The sequence below is a fragment of the Marmota flaviventris genome, chromosome 18 (assembly GCF_047511675.1).
Source record: "Marmota flaviventris isolate mMarFla1 chromosome 18, mMarFla1.hap1, whole genome shotgun sequence".
Taxonomy (NCBI): Eukaryota; Metazoa; Chordata; class Mammalia; order Rodentia; family Sciuridae; genus Marmota; species Marmota flaviventris.
The window spans coordinates 6,686,568-6,702,928 of record NC_092515.1 but is presented as its reverse complement, the minus strand read 5'-3'; the positions used below and the strand labels follow the sequence as shown (position 1 = coordinate 6,702,928).

Genomic DNA, 16,361 nt, shown 5'->3' with positions numbered 1-16,361 from the left:
GCTCATCTAGGGAAAGGGCGTAGCCCAGCGTCCAGTGCAGCGTGTAAGAAACATGGCTGCTAATCTCTGCTAGCCCAAACCCGAGGCTCTTCCACGTGGAAGGCTTCCACCACCCCAGACAGTTATGGCCTCCACGTTGGGAACCTGCTCTGTGCTGTGGAGCTGTGACCCAGGCCGTGGGGCCTCTTAGGGAAGGGGCTCGGGGAGATTCAGGCTCCTAATCCTCCCGACGCCCCACAGTCCCTGCTGACGCAGAAGTGGTGGGGGGAGATGGACAGCACCACACCCATCTGGGCCCTGGTTCTCGCCTTCTTCTGCCCCCCACTCATCTACGCCAACCTCATCACCTTCAGGTCAGTCCCCTGGGGTGAGGCTGGCAGTGGGGTGCTTGGCTGCTCCTTCCTGCTCACGGCTCTCCATTTTCTTACTTGGTCCACCCAGTGTGTCTCTCCTCTCCTGGAGGGAGTACTCTGGAAGGTGAGCTTTGTGGGGTGCTGTGCAGTGTCTCTAGGGCAGCTCCTTTGCTTCTGGCTGTGGTTCCTGGGGAAGGCCCCTTCGGGGTGACTGCAGCAGGCCTGCCGCTGTCTCCCTGCAGTGTCTTTGGGTGAAGAAATTGGAGTCTTTTTGGAGATCTCTCCTCCTCCATTCCTCACTTGCTGCTTCTCTTCATGCCAGGAATTCAGAAGAGGAGTCCACACAGAAGGACCCAGACTTAGACACGGGTGCCGGAATTAACGGGGAAGGGCCCGTTGGGTGAGTGACAGTCCCAGGGCAGTGGGAGGTGGGGGTACCCTGGGAAGTCTCAGGTATGGGTAGCTTCTGTGTCCCACCAGGGGTTGGGAGCAAGAGCAAGGGCAGAGGTGGTAACTGGAACTTGGGGAAATAATAAAGGTTTCAGTGAGGCACTGAAGACACTGAAGAAATTTCTAAAATGTCAACTTCAAGACTTGGCTCAAGATTTGGCTGTGCAGGAGTCCCTGGGCCCATCTCACTAGTCATCAAGTCATCACTAGAGGTCACCTCGTGCCACAGGTGCTTCCATTCCTCAAAACCAAGTGGAATCACGTGGAACTATTTTTTTTTATATTTATTTTTTTTTAGCTGTAGTTGGATACAAACCTTTAATTTTATTTATTCATTTTTATGTGGGCTTCGCACATGCTAGGTGAGCGCTCTACCACTGAGCTGCAGCCTCAGTTCCTATGGAATTGGTTTATTTAGGAATTTCACCAACTTTCTCTGACATCACGGCTCTTGCTTTTAGTCACTGTGTAGTGGTACCCAGGAAGGCATTTAAAATCAGGCCCTGTGGGTCTGGAGGTCTAGTTCAGGGGCAGGATGTCTGCCTACCCTGTGGGCAGTCCTGAGTTGTCTGAGTTTGTGTACGTGCACTCTGATATTAGCACAGTGATGAAATCACATAAGAATGCATTTCTCAGAATGTGTCCCTGTTGTTAAGTGACATGTGATTGTGTATATATAGTTTTGTGAGACTGTATACAAAGAATACAAACTGTTCATCATGATAGAAAAGAAAAACTAAGATAAACATCTGGACCATTGAATAAGGTTGGGTAGAGGTGGAGTCATATACCATATGGTCTTTTATGACTGATTTTCAAGATTTCTTCATGTGATAGCGTGTATCAGTGCTTTGTTCTTTTTTAGTGCTGTATAATTGTCCCCTGTATGGACAGACCTCTTTATTTATCCACTCATCAGTTAATGACATTTGGGTTGTGCCCACTTTTGGACTACTGTCTTTTTGCTCAGTATTTTAATAATAATAATAATTTACTATTATTATAATAATTTATAACTATGAATATTATTATTATTACTATTATTTCATTGTGCTGGAGATGGACCAAGGGATTCCTGTATGCTAGTCAAGCACTCTACCACTGATCTACGTCCCTAGCCCTCTGCTCAACTTTTAAAGAAAGGACATCTCTCCAATTCCATTTGTTTGCTTTTTTTTTTTTTCTCTCTCTCTCTCTCTCTTTCCTTTATTTTATTTCTTTATTTTTATCTGGTGCTGAGGATTGAACCCAGAGCCTCACACATGCTAGGCGAGTGCTCTACTGCTGAGCCACAACCCCAGCCCTCCTTTTAGCTTTTGAATTGCCCATTAGCAGTACTGTTCATTTGGGTGTGATTTGGGGTCAGAAGAAAGAGGCAGAATGAAATTGGGAGAGAGGATCAGAGCTCAGGTGAGAAAAGTCAGAGGTCTGAGAAGACCCCAAAGGCCAGAATTCAGGGTCTAGTACGGTTGTGTGGCCGCTTATCAGATATAGGGAAGATAATCTCCTATGGGAATTTGTGGGGCAGGGGTTAGTATTTAGGGACTTGGGGGGTTAAACCTGGGGATCCAATCATGAAAGTCAGGGGGTCACAGGTCATTTTGGGAGTCAGGTAGATGATCCAAGGTCAGGGATTGTGAAGTGAAAGAACAGAGTCCAAAGCCACGCAGGGGTCAGAAATTGGAATTCGAGGGTGGAGGAGGCCAGAGATGGGAGGTCAGCAGACTTGATCAAGGGAGATTTCAGAGGTCAGAGGTTAGACTCGGGGTCAAAAGTCAAGAAGGTGGCGTTTGCCTTGGTTTCAGCATGCAGGATGCCAAGCGGAGCAGGTGAAGAGGGCAGTTGAGCAAGGTGAGGGGTGTAGACCAGGAGAAGGTCAAGGCTCAGATCCGGTTGGAGCTCCCTCCCTTTTCTCTCCCGCAGGCCCAAGGACGCCCCTGAGAAGGTGCCCCTTGGTGGGCAGCGGCAGCCAAGGTCCCGGGGCTGCTGCGGGGGTTGTGCCCGGCACAGGTGCCTGCGCCGCTGGTCCCACTTCTGGGGGGCACCGGTGACGGCCTTCCTGGGCAACGTGGTCAGCTACCTGCTGTTCCTGCTGCTCTTCGCCCACGTGCTGCTCCTCGACTTCCAGCCGGCGGCGCCCGGGCTGGCCGAGCTGCTGCTCTACTTCTGGGCCTTCACGCTGCTCTGCGAGGAGCTGCGCCAGGGCCTGGGCGGCGGCTGGGGCAGCCTAGCCAGCGGGGGACCCATGCCCGGCCAGACCCCTCTGCGCCACCGCCTGCAGCTCTACCTCGCGGACACCTGGAACCAATGCGACCTGGTGGCGCTCACCTGCTTCCTCCTGGGCGTGGGCTGCAGGTGGGTGCCCAGGCTCAGGGCGACCTGGACCCTCCCCTCCCTCCAGGGCGCTGCTCTGGGATTCTCCGGGGGCAGTAGTTCCAGACAGTTCCCAGTAGTTCCGGGAGTCCCTTCAGCCAAAGCACCCTGGGCCCGCTTGTCACCCACTGGCCCTCCTGGCTTGGTGGCTGCCCCATTCTGCATAGCTGTCTCCAGATTGTGAGGCCTTCACTTTCCATATTTTCTCTTGCTGGGACTGGGCTGTATAATGTTGGCTCATTTCTTCCATAGTTTCCAGATCACACTCTGTGGTGCCCAAACACAGGTCAAAATATCCTCAAAAACAGCTGTCGTGTACTTGGGTCTTGGTGTAAGCTGTTTTCCTTCTGCACTCCCCTTCCTCTCCTTTGCCAACTCCTACACTTCCTTTAGACCTCAGCTTACTGTTCCTGTCTCTGGAAGCTTCTGGGCCCTTCCTTTGTGTTTCCTCAAGCTCCCCCCAAATGGTGCTCTGACCGTGGCTTGTGCTGTCTGTCCTCACACTATATAAACTCCTCACGTGACATCCGTCTCATCTTCCAGCAACTTTAACCATCTTCTTAATATAGTCTGCTACCAAAGAAATGCAAAGATGCCTCCTCATTAAACAAGATTAAAGCCACGAACAGGGACCTACAACAGACACTGAAGGTTTGCCCCAGTCGTGGCAAGCATTCTTCCTTTCCCAGTGGTGACTTCCACCAACAGTCTGGGGCACGCCCTGCCTGTTCTTTTTCGGTTCATTTCCCTGGATGACACACATCACATCTTTTGTACAAGTGACACGATATTTTATATATCCTTCTGGCAACTTTTTCTTTTTCTCTACAATATGTCTTTCTCTGTCAGTATTTGCAAATATACCTTATTCTCTGTAAATCCACATCAAATTCCAGAAGATAGGATCTTAGCCATCTTTGGCTAAAGATCAGACAAGACTGGATGCTCTTTGCCAGAATTTAATGAATAAATTAGTTCTTTTCATGAGGCAGTGAGATGAAAGTTTTGAAGTTCAAGAGATAAAAATCACCTGGAGAGCTTCTCAACAAAGACTCTTTCATTTTCTACTCATGATGGTGTAAAGTCATAATCAGATATTAACTGCTTTAGGTCTAGTCCTCCACCTTCTCTCCTTCTTCACTAGAAAGGCCTCAAACTTGTCTAGGCTGGCTCAAACTTACCATCCTCCTGCCTCAGCCTCCCAAGTAGCCACTGCACCCAGCTCCTTATTTTGATTTTCACATAAGACTTTCTTCATATGACATTCTATCCTACCTAGTTCATGAAGCAGTTCTATATTTTCTTCTGAAAATTTTAATTTTTGCTTTTTACTCTGGGTTTAATCTATCGAAAGTTTAAGTGCATGATAATGCAAGCTAGGGATGTAGTTTTTATTTTCCCCATAGGAATCCTTGGTGTTTGTTGGCCCTTTAAACTTCCTCTGTGAATTGAGTGTATGTTTCCTATTAGGTGCTTGTTTTCTGCTTACTGTTTTGCAGGATCTCTCTATATTTTGCCTTTTATGAGTTGGACAGATATTTCAGTAGTTTTGCCAACTTGATTTTTACAGGGACTGTTGGGCTTTTGCTAAGGCAGCTGTTCATTCAGCCATATTTAGTGGTGCTAGTGTCTTGTGTGGTCCAACTTGGCACTGAGTAAGTTCCAGTAAGCCCCTGGTGAAACAGAGGCCCTGTGAAGGCCTCGGCCTCTTCACCTCCTCGGCAGGGTGTTGGGAAGACTCATTTTCATGGCGCGCTGTGACCCTCGAGTGAGCACTGACCCGTCTCCCCACACCCCAGGCTGACTCCAGGCCTCTTCGACCTGGGCCGCACGGTCCTCTGCCTGGATTTCATGGTCTTCACGCTGCGCCTGTTGCACATCTTCACGGTGAACAAACAACTGGGGCCCAAGATCGTCATCGTGAGCAAGATGGTGAGGGCAGCGCCGAGGGAGGGGCGGGGCTGGAGTGGGCGTGGCCGGAGAAGGGAAGGGGTGGAGCCAGGGAGGCCTGGGCCCTGAAGGAGGGACAGGCTCTGGGGAGGGCGTGGCCTTGAGGGCGGGGCGTGGCCTTGAGGGCGGGGCGGGGCCAGACTCGGCAGTCTCTCTCTCTCTGCCCGCAGATGAAGGACGTGTTCTTCTTCCTCTTCTTTCTTGGTGTCTGGCTGGTCGCCTATGGCGTGGCCACGGAGGGGCTCCTGAGGCCTCGGGACCGTGACCTCCCGAATATCCTGCGCCGGGTCTTCTACCGGCCCTACCTGCAGATCTTCGGGCAGATACCCCAGGAGGACATGGACGGTAGGGAGGGCCCTGGCACCGTCCCTCTGGGTCTCCGTCCCCCTTGCTCCCGTCTTTCCTAGCTCCGTCCCTGGGCCTCGGCCCACCCCATCCCTTCCGGAGCTCCGCCTTCTTACAGCTGTGTCCCTCTGTCCCATCTCTGCGCGTCTCCTCCACAGTGGCCCTCATGGAGCACATGAACTGCTCGTCGGAGCAGGGTGCCTGGGCGCGCCCATCCGGGATGCAGGCCGGCTCCTGCGTCTCGCTGTATGCCAACTGGCTGGTGGTGCTGCTCCTCATCATCTTCCTGCTCGTGGCCAACATCCTGCTGCTCAATTTGCTCATCGCCATGTTCAGGTGAGGCCCCTTGCTCTCTGACCCGACCCCACCCAGCCCACCCTTGTTGACCCTATCTTGATTTATGATTCTCTAAACAATTTTATAGTTTGACTTAAATCTGATGCTGGCCTGTCTCTAAACCCAGCCAGACCCTGTTCCTGACTTGACTTTAGATTGATTCTCGCCCTGAGCCCAGGGTGAATTTTTTTAATATTGTGGCTAAACAGAGATAAAATTGGCCATTTTTGTAAGTGTAGGATTCAGTGATATTAATTACATTCACTGTGTTCTGCAGTCATCACCACCATGCAAAACATTTTCGTCACCCAAGCAGAAAGTGTTTCCCCTCCCCCTAGCCCTTGGTAACCTCAAATCAATTTTCAGATGGACTGGCCTATTCTAGGTGTTTCATAAGAGTGGAATTATATGATATTTATCCTATGTGTCTGGCTTATTTCACTTAGCATAATGTTTTCCAGGTTACATTCATGTTGTAGCACATGTCAGACCTTCATTTCTTCATACTGAAGAGTATTCTCTGGTACATACATGCACATTTTGTTTACCTGTTCATCTATGATAGAAATTTAGGTTGTTTCCATCTTTTGGCTATGGTGAATGAAGCTCCAACAAACATAGGCATGCAACTATCAGTGTGAGTCCTTATTTTTGTTTCTTTCGGGTGTACATCTAGAATTGGAATTGCTGGATCACATTGTATTCTGTTCAGCTTTGTGAGGAACCATCAAGCCATTTTTCCATAATAGTTGTGCCATTTCACACTCCTACTGGCAGTGGATGAGTTTTCTCATTTCTTCACATCCTTGTCAACACTTGTTATTTTCTTTTCTTTACAAAACTATAGTCATCCTAGTGGTTATAAAGAGATGTCTCATTGTGATTTGATTTGCATTTCTTTAAGGATTGTTGATGTTGATTGTTGATTTATGATTCTTGTTGGCCATTTGTATATCTTTGGGAAAAAAGGATACTCACATTATTTGCCCATTTTTAAATTGGTTGCTTGTCTTCTGTAGTTGAGTTGTAGCAGTTCTTCACACATTCTAGATATTAAAGTCCTTTCCTATTTATAAGTTGTAGTTAATGTTTTCATTTTCCTGATAACATGATATATAAAAGCTTCTAATTTTGATGAAGTCCCATTTATCTGTTTTTCTTCTGTTGCTTGTGGTTTTGGTATCAGGCCTTTTGCCAAAGCCTAAGTCATGAAGGTTTACTTCTGTGTTTTCTTCTATGAGTTTTCTGGTTTTGGCCCTTATATTTAAGTTGTTGGTCCATTTTGAGTTAATTTTTGTATATGGTGTAAGGTAAAGGCCCAACTTCATTCTTTGTGCATGGGGAAATCTACTCATCCCAGGGCAATTTGTTGAAGAGACTGTTCCTTCTCCATTGAACTCGACTTGGCATCCTTGTTAAAAATCAGCTGGCCATTATATTTGTTTCCCAGGGCAGTTGTAATAACATAACCAGACCCAGGTATCTTTAAATAGTGGAAATTTATTGTCTCTCAGTCCTGGAAGCTAGAAGTACAAAACAAGAAGGTGTCAACAGAGTTGGCTCCTTCTGAGGGCTGGGAGGGAGAATCCATGCCACACCTCTCCCCTGGTTTTTTAACTTGATCACCTCTGCAAAAACCGTATTTCCAAATAAAGTCATATTCTGAGGTGGTAGGGTTAGGACTTAAACATATCTTTTTTTGAGAGCTACATTCTACCTATAACATTTATTGATTTGTGGTTTACTTATGGACTTTTAGTCCACTAGTCTCTATGACAGTCCTTATGCCAATACCACACTGTTTGGATCACTGTAGTTTCATAGCATATTTTGAAATTGAGAAGGTGAGTCCTCTGACTTTGTTTTTTTTTTTTTTTTTTTTCCCCCTAAGATTATTTTGGCTATCCAAATGACCTTGAGGATAGGATTTTTCTGAGTCTACAAAAAAGTTGGAATTTTCATTGAATCTGCAGATTGCTTTGGGTAGCACTGATACGTTAACAATATCAAGTCTTCCTACTCATGAGTGCAGGATGCCTTCCCATTTATTTAGGTCTTTTAAAAAATTTTTCAGTAATATTTTGTAATTTTTGGTGTGCAAATCTTTAACCTTTTTGGTTAACTTTCTTCCTAGGTGCTTAGTTTTTAAAGCTGGTATTGTAAATGGAATCGCTTTCTTAAGATTCATTGGAGATCATTCATTGCAGGTGTAAGAAACAACTGATTTTTGTATATTCTTGTACCTTGAAACTGGTTCTTGAATGGATTCATTTATTAGTTCTGGGAGCTTTCTCAGGATTCTTGGATTTTCATTGTGTGTCACTTAATAGTGGGGATATGTTCTGAGAAATGTTTTGTTAGGTGATTTCTCCATTGTGTGAGCATCAAAGAGTGGAGTATACTTCCATAAACGAAAATGGCTACAATGTCATGAGGTGATATAATTGCTTTTTAAAAAATTCTGAATCAGTCTGGCTTAATCCCTTAGATTGGCTTTGAATTTGAGTTTCTTCTGCTACAGCCTCCAGAGTAGCCTGGAATTCCAGGCCAGCATCACCATGCCTGACTAGAAAAAAAAAATATTAAAAATTTTATTTTTTTGTACTGGAGATTGAACCCAGAGGTGCTTAACCACTGAGCCACATCCTCAACCCCTTTTTAAAAAAATTTTTTTAGTTGTCAATGGACTTTATTTTATCTATTTATATGCGATGCTGAGAATCAAACCTAGTGCCTTACACATTCTAGGAAAGTGCTCTATCACTAAGCAACAACCCCAGCCCCCAAAACCTTTTTATTTTTTATTTTAACACAGGGTCTCATGAAGTTGCTTGGAGACTCAACTAAATTGCTGAGGCTGGCTTTGAATTTGCAATCCTCCTGCCTTAGCCTCCTGAGCTGCTGGGATTATATGCATGGGTCACTGTGCCCAATGACAATTTTTGATTAGTAATTCAATGTCTTTACTTATAAGTTATTTGAGAGTTTCTACTTCTTTTTGAGTCAGTTTAAGTAATTTATGTGTTTGTAGGAATTTGTCCATTTCATCTAAATTATCTAATTTAACATACATTCCCTTGCATTGCTTTTTATTTCTTGGACGTGGATAGTGGTGTTTACATTTTGTTTCTGATTTTAGTTACTTTTATGCAGGCTGACTTCTGAGCCCTGGTCCAGTCCTTTTTTCAACGTCTACCCTATTCATGACTTGTCTCCAACTTGAACTCTGACACTTGAGTTTATTGACCTTGACATCTACCTGCTGCCTTGGATGTTGAACAGAAGTTGCCCGATATCTAATCTTGATTCCTTGTCCTTGACTGGGCCATGACCCCAGGTAACCCTTGACCTCTGGCCTCTGCAGCTATACATTTGGCAAAGTACAAGGCAACAGCGACCTCTACTGGAAGGCACAGCGCTATAGCCTCATCCGGGAATTCCACTCTCGGCCTGCACTGGCCCCGCCCCTTATCGTCATCTCCCACGTGCGCCTCCTCATCAGGCGACTGTGCAAGCGTCGCTGGGCCAACTTGCCCTCATCCCCGGTCCTCGAGCATTTCCGTGAGAACAGGCTTGTCCTACAGGGGGGGAAATTTAGAGAGAAACATAAACATGGAAAAGCGGGACGCCCAGAAGGACTTGTGGGCGTGGCTCAGGTGTGAGGGCGAGGCTGTTCTAAGAGGGAGGTCCAGGGGCGGGGTCTAGGGACCTTGCTGAGGGGGCTAGGGGCGGGGCATGGGATGGGGCGTGGCCGTTTGACTCACCAGGACTCCGCCCTCCAGGTGTCAACCTCTCGAAAGAAGCTGAGCGGAAGCTAATGACATGGGAATCTGTGCACAAGGAAAATTTCCTTCTGGCACAAGCACGGGACAAACGGGAGAGTGATTCTGAGCGACTCAAGCGCACTTCGCAGAAGTGAGGGCAGGGCCTGAGTGGGCGGGGCTTCTGGCCTGGGGCGGATCCCACGATGTTATCTGGGTGGGGATAGGGCGGGGCCTGTAAAGAGCCTGGGCGGAAGTGGAGCATGAGGGGCCCGGTCTCTGGGTTGGTTGCCACGTGCCCAAAGGTCTCCCTTTTTAGAGTGGACACGGCGTTGAAGCAGTTGGGACAGATCCGGGAGTATGAGCGACGTCTGAAAGGGCTGGAGCGGGAGGTGAGGACTTAGTCCAGCTGGAGGGCTGTGGCAGGGTTGGGAGCACTGGGGTTCCCCTCTCCTATCTTGATTCTTTCCTGTTCCCCAGGTTCAACACTGTAATCGGGTTCTGGATTGGGTGGCCGAGGCCCTGAGCCGTTCTGCCTTGCTGCCACCAGGAGGGCCACCACCCCCAACTGGGCCCACAGGTCAGTGCGTAGGGCCTACCAGTGCGTCTTTGGCCTCTGTTCCTATGGTTCTGCATGGTTTTTATTACCCACTCTTCTCTTTTCTCTCCAGACTGAGTGCTGCTGGTCTTCAGTGAGTAACCCCCATAGGGAGTTTTATTCCTAGAGTGAGGCCCAGCTGGACTCTACTTGTGCACCTAGCGGCTTTATCCTTGAGGTGGACCTCATGCTCCTGAACTATACCTGGTCAGCTGTTGGGACCACCTTCTGGAGCGTCATCCATACACACCACAGCAGGCTGGGGTTCTCCCAGGACCATTGCTTCTCTGGGAGGAACGAATTCTGAGGCCTAGCACTGGCCTCCTTGAGGGCCTGCCACAGCAGGAGGAGGCTGGAGGGCCTTTGGAATTACAGGGACCACAGACCCTATTCACAGCTTCCCCACACTGGGGAAATAAAGCTATTTGAGATGAGTAGTATGTGGATGCTTGACTCGGGGGGAATTCGTGGGTGTCCAGACCTTTCTGAGGTAGAGGCTGGAGCTAGGCTGGTGGGTGTGTGGTCCTTGGTGGATTTACTGCTGTGTTTCAAATATCTGGCGTCTCTCCCTCCTTTACCACCACTATTCTTGCCTGACTCAGACTCAGCACTTTTTGTCTACACTATTTTGATGGCCCTCACTTCAGAGGATGAGAATCCATCTGGGCTTCTGCTAGTTTCTACTTTCTAGTGGAAAAATAACTCAGTGATAATAAGAGAATTATATTCTTCAGAGGGGTGAGTGGGTGCTGTGTACATCTGCTTTGGCAATAGGCGAACAGATGATGCAAATTTGAGTAGATAAATGCATATGTGTCTTTAAAAAGTCTAATTAGTAGAAAATTGCAGGCCACGCGCGCATGGGATTGAGGCAAATATGCATCATTATACATGCAATTTTGCTAAATGACCCAAAACAAACTAAGCTGGTAATGACAAGGCTGAGGTGACAGCAATTATTAGTTATACAGCAAGAAAGCCACCAACAACCAACATGCAAAAATCAAAACCAAAACATCCTTCCTCCAAATTGGAGGGAGTCCAACTCTCTGCCTCTTTGGGTACAGAGTAGCTTTGAAACATTGCCAAGTGTTGTGTGACGATCAGACTTCTCTGGAAAATGCTGAATCAGTTCTCACCAACCCAAGTAGTAGTAATCATGGTAATGAGGATGGCAGTAATAACAGCAACAGCAGCAATGCTAGCTGACACAGTACTGTCTGTGTCTGGCATTTAAGTGCTTCGCATGTACTAAACACAAGAATCCTCATGATGGCCATAGAAGGTATCATCTCTACTTGGCAGAAGAGGAAACAGGCACACAAGGTTAGTGGTTCCCATGAAGTCATACAACCAGAATGTGCTTGAGTTGGACTAAAAATTTGGGCAACCTAGATCAGAACCCTAAATCAAAATGCATTTAGGAATATCAAATGCTGCAAAGCCACAAGGACTCAGTCCTTGTGAGGTTTACACAACTGTCTGAACTCCAAATCCACCTTTGTCTACAAGGCTGTGTAGACTGACTATAAGCCACCTTCTGCTCTGCCACTGGGCTCCTGCTAGGTCTTCCCTAAAAGGGGCGCTAGAGACAGAGACAGACACTAAGACTAGCCACTGGGGGAGAAAGAAGGGATCTGCTCCTTCCTATTACTTCAGGTTCCTGAATGTTGCCCCACAACAACATTAGACCTCGTTAGTCACTTCCAGGTCTCCACTTCTATTTTTTGTCATTTCTGGAACCAGTTTCTTTGTCTCCTTTGGTCACACTAGCACCATCCAGGAGCCCCTTTCTGGGTGGGTTTCTGCTCTACAAGGCTGCATAATTCTATCCTCAGTCCTGGGGTGACATCTGCTTCGCGTAGTTAGCATTTCTGTGCTAAGTGTTCCTTTTCACTCCTTCATAGTTCGAGACCCATTTAATTTATCTGAGACCTTTGTCTTAATTTATCTCTGATGGAATATCTATATAACAGCAGAACTCCAGGTCTGGTGAGTATAAATCTGTTGTGAATCATCAAAATGTAGAATCACAACCTCTTGCACAAATTCCACACATAAACCAATTTGGAGACCAAAAGTCCCTAAATTGAAAAGAAGTCTGTTAAGATTCTAAATACTTCTATAAATTTATATTTTAAATCTTCCTTTCGAGGGGGACTTTTTTTCCGTTTATGAAGTAACGGTATTAGGGAAGACAAAATGCTCAAAGTTTTCAGGAATTAGTAGATTCTGAATTTTCTTTAAGGTTTATTTATTTATTTTTTTGTTAGCTACACATGACATATCAATGATCTTGGACTGAATTTGCTTTGAATTGACAATTTCATGAGGCCCAAATGCCACTGTAACTTATAAAATGAGATCTTATGGTGGGTGATCAAGTGATAAGTAAAATTTGGGCTCTAGTATTTGGTCTTAGTGAGTTCCACAGATCCAAAACCCACCCCATAATTTATTTTCTGGGTTTGCAGTTAATTGTTTGAGGTATTCTTGGCCCCAGTTTTTCTCTTTGCCTGTGGAGTGAGGGGTATTATGATAGTAAGGACCAAGGGAAAGTCCCTGGATTTTTCCTTCTCTACCAGCAAGAAATACCCAGGAAAGCTGTAGTAGTAATGGTAGGTATCACATCTTAATTCAGTCCACCCATGTGTCCTGTGCCAAAAGTGTGCAGGACTGGGAGAAGGACGTAGAATATCAGAAACTCAATCAGGTGGTGACTCCATTTGTAGTTGCTTTCCTTTCTTCATTGTGGTCATCATCGTCTTTTCTTTTTTGGCTGGGGGTGGGTACTAGGGATTGAACCCATGGGTGCCACATCCCCAGCCCTTTTTGATTTTTATTTTGAGACAAGGTCTTGCCAACTTGCTGAGGCTGACTTTGAACTTGCCACCCTCCTGCATCAGCTTGCCTACTTGCTGGGTTACAGGCAAGTGCCACTAGTCCTTGGCTGTAGATGCTTTTCTTTTCTTTTTTTCTTTCTTCATAGTTTTATTGAGGTAAAATTGATGTACAATAAAATGCACATATTTGAAATATGCAATTTGATCAATTTTGACATATTTTGACACATATATAACTAATACAATCAATGTAAAAAGCATTACCGTTACTTTTTTTAAAAAATTGAAATCATGCAGACCGTGTTTCCTGCATGATTTATTACATTAGAAATCAATCACCTTAACTTATATAGAACCCCACTCCCAAATGTCAACTTCTTTGAAATTAAATGACACACTTAAAAATATCTCAGAGGTCAAGGAAGAAAGCACAAGAAAAGTAAATAAAAAGGGCTTTGAACTAAGTGGTAATAAAAACTTAAAATATCAGAATCTCTGGGACGAAACAGTACTCAGATGAACATTTATAACTTAAAGTACTTGTAACAGAAAGAAGATTAACAATCAAATTATTTTCAAATTAGTAGGAAGAAAAAAATCAGAGTAGGAGCAGAAATATGCAATAGAGAGGAAATAATACAGCTAAAAGTTGATAAAAAATCAAACAAGTCTAATCAAGAGAAAAGCAAGAACACAAAAATTAGTATCAATGGAAAGGGAGCTATCAGAATAACCCTACAGGTACTAAAAAATATATTACAGTAATATTAGAAATGCATGCCAACATATGTGATAGCTTACATAACATGGTGCACATTAGAGAAGGATCCGTGTGCTGCTGAGAAGTGTTTTTAGTCTTTGATGGATGAAATATTCTACATATGTCTATAAAGTCTAAATTATCGGTTGTATTCTTAAAATTTTTTAAAAATATTTATCTTTATTTTATTTTTATGTGATGCTGAGGATCGAACCCAGTGCCTCATGCATGATAGGTGAGCACTCTACCTCTGAGTCATAACCCCAGCCCATCCATTGTATTCTTTAGCTCTTAATTTTTTTATTTAGTTTTTGCTTGGAGGCTCTATCTAGTGGTGACAGAGGCATGTTAAAGTTACCCAGTATTATTGTGTTGTGGTCTTTTTGATTCTTGAAACTGAGAAGGGTTTGTTTGATGTGCGTAGATGCTCCATTATTTGGGTTATAAATATTGATGATTGTTATGTCTTGTTGATGTACAATTCCTCAAGTAGTATGAAATGTCCTTCTTTGTCCCTTCTGATTAACTTGACTTGAGGTCCACTTTATTTGATATGAGGATAGAAAACCCCTGCTTGTTTACACGATCCATATGAGTGACATGTGGATTTCACCTTCAGTCTGTTGATGTCTTTCCCCGTGAGATGAGTCTCTTGGATATATGCTTATTTTTGGATCCTGTTTTTTTAATCCAATTTGCCAGTCTGTGTCTTTTGATTGATGAATTTAGGCCATTACTGTTCAAGGTTATTATTGATATATTATTTGTATTTCTGGTCATTTTGGTTTATGTCTAGTTTTTAATTTGAATTAGTTTCTCCTTTGATGACTGTTCCTTTAGTGTAATTCCTGCCTTTGCTGGTTTTCACTTTTTTTTTTTCATTTCATCTTCATGGAATAGATATTTTTTTTAGTTGTAGATGTATACATATCTTTATTTTATTTACTCATTTATTTTTATGTGATGCTGAGGACCGAACCCAGGGTGTCACATGTGAGAGGCAAGCACTTTACCACTGAGCTACAATCCCAGCCCTTCAAGGAATATTTTGTTGAAAATATTCTGTAGTTCAGGCTTTCTAGTTGTGAATTCTTTTAACTTAACTTGTTTATCATGGAAATTTTGTTTGTTTTTTTGTTTTTGGTACCCAGGAAGGAACCCTGGGGCACTCACCAACTGAGTCACATCCCCAGCCCTTTTTTGTATTTTATTTAGAGACCAGGTCTTGCTGAGTGCTTAGGGCCTTGCTAAATTGCTGGTGCTGGCTTTGTACTCGTGATCCTCCTGCTGGGATTTCAGGTGTGCGTAACCACCGGCCTCATGGAAGGTTTTTATTTCATTTTCAAATCTGAAGCTTAATTTTGCTGGATATAGGATTCTTTGTTTGCTTCTATTTTCTTTCAGAGCTTGGTCTATGTTATTCCAGGACCTCCTAGCTTTGAGGGTCAGGGTTGAGAAGTCAGCTGAGATCCTTATTGGTTATCCATATATGTAACCTGATATTTTTTTTCTCTCAAGCCTTTAAAATTTCATCCTTATTCTGTATGCTAGACATTTTCATTATAATGTGCCTTGATGTGAGCCTGTTGTAATTTTGCACATTTGGGGTCCTGTAAGCCTCATGTATTTGATTTTCCATTTAATTCTTTAGCTTTGGGAAATTTTCTGATATTATTTCATTGAAAAGATTGTGCATTCCTTTTATTTGTGTCTCTGTGCCTTCATCTATCGGGGTAAATCTTAAATTTGGTCTTTTCATGTTATCCCATATTTTTTTGGAAATTCTGTTCATGGTTTCTTAACATCTTCTCTCTATAATCAACTCTGTTTTCAAGATTATATATTTTGTCTTTATTGCCTGAGGGTGCATCTTCCAAGTGGTCTAGTCTATTGGTGATGCTTTCTATTGAAATTTTAATTTGGTTTATTGTTTCCTTCATTTCAAGGATTTTTGTTTTGTTTTGTTGTTGTTATTGTTTTTTCAGAATCTCTTCTTTATTGAAGTGATCTTTGGCTACCTGTATGTGCTGTCTTACATCATCCCTTACTTTGCAGATCACTTCCACTATGTACATTCTGAATTCCTCAGACGTTTCTCCACAGTGGTGTTAATGGATTCTGTTATTGGAGTGTCTTGGTTTGTTTGGGACAATTTGTTCTCTTGCTTTTTCATGTTGTTTGTGTGTCTACCCATCTAACAGTATAGATCTGAGTCAGTAAAGTTTCTACCCTGTGGGTTTATAGTGTCCTTGAAGGTTTCCAGTTCCTTACTGCTTAAGGGAAGAGAAACAATAACAACCAATGCAAACAATATACAGCATTCAACCAAATCGTTCCTACTATGACATCTACAATAAACAGAAATGATATTATCGGCTATTGCCTACAATAAGAACAGCAAGTTTGCAAAAGGGTTTACAATTTCAATTGGTAGACAGGGAGAGAACAGGATTGATAAGGATGGGATGATTATGAGGAGGAGAAAAGACAGATAGAAGTAAAAGATTAAAGGAAGAATGAGAGAGAGAACAATAGAGATTGGCTGTTAGCAGAAGAAAAGAGAAAATTAAGGGAAACAGGTAGGAGAAAATA

General features: G+C 44.2%; 1 protein-coding gene across 3 annotated transcripts in view; it reads left to right on the top strand.

The window, feature by feature from the left end:
* Positions 1-10,600, top strand: part of Trpm4 (transient receptor potential cation channel subfamily M member 4) — a 32,492-nt gene extending 21,892 nt beyond the window's left edge. For 2 of the 3 annotated variants that reach the window (XM_027920418.2, XM_071604158.1), the window contains 11 exons: positions 241-353; positions 676-753; positions 2,727-3,158; positions 4,976-5,108; positions 5,297-5,471; positions 5,630-5,807; positions 9,172-9,368; positions 9,590-9,722; positions 9,888-9,960; positions 10,049-10,148; positions 10,240-10,600. In XM_027920418.2, the coding sequence (XP_027776219.1) occupies positions 241-353; positions 676-753; positions 2,727-3,158; positions 4,976-5,108; positions 5,297-5,471; positions 5,630-5,807; positions 9,172-9,368; positions 9,590-9,722; positions 9,888-9,960; positions 10,049-10,148; positions 10,240-10,244 (1,617 nt within the window). In that variant the 3' untranslated portion in view covers positions 10,245-10,600. The remainder of the gene's footprint in view (positions 1-240; positions 354-675; positions 754-2,726; positions 3,159-4,975; positions 5,109-5,296; positions 5,472-5,629; positions 5,808-9,171; positions 9,369-9,589; positions 9,723-9,887; positions 9,961-10,048; positions 10,149-10,239) is intronic. The other variant, XM_071604157.1, reaches the window with a different exon arrangement.
* The last annotated feature ends 5,761 nt before the right edge of the window (positions 10,601-16,361 follow it).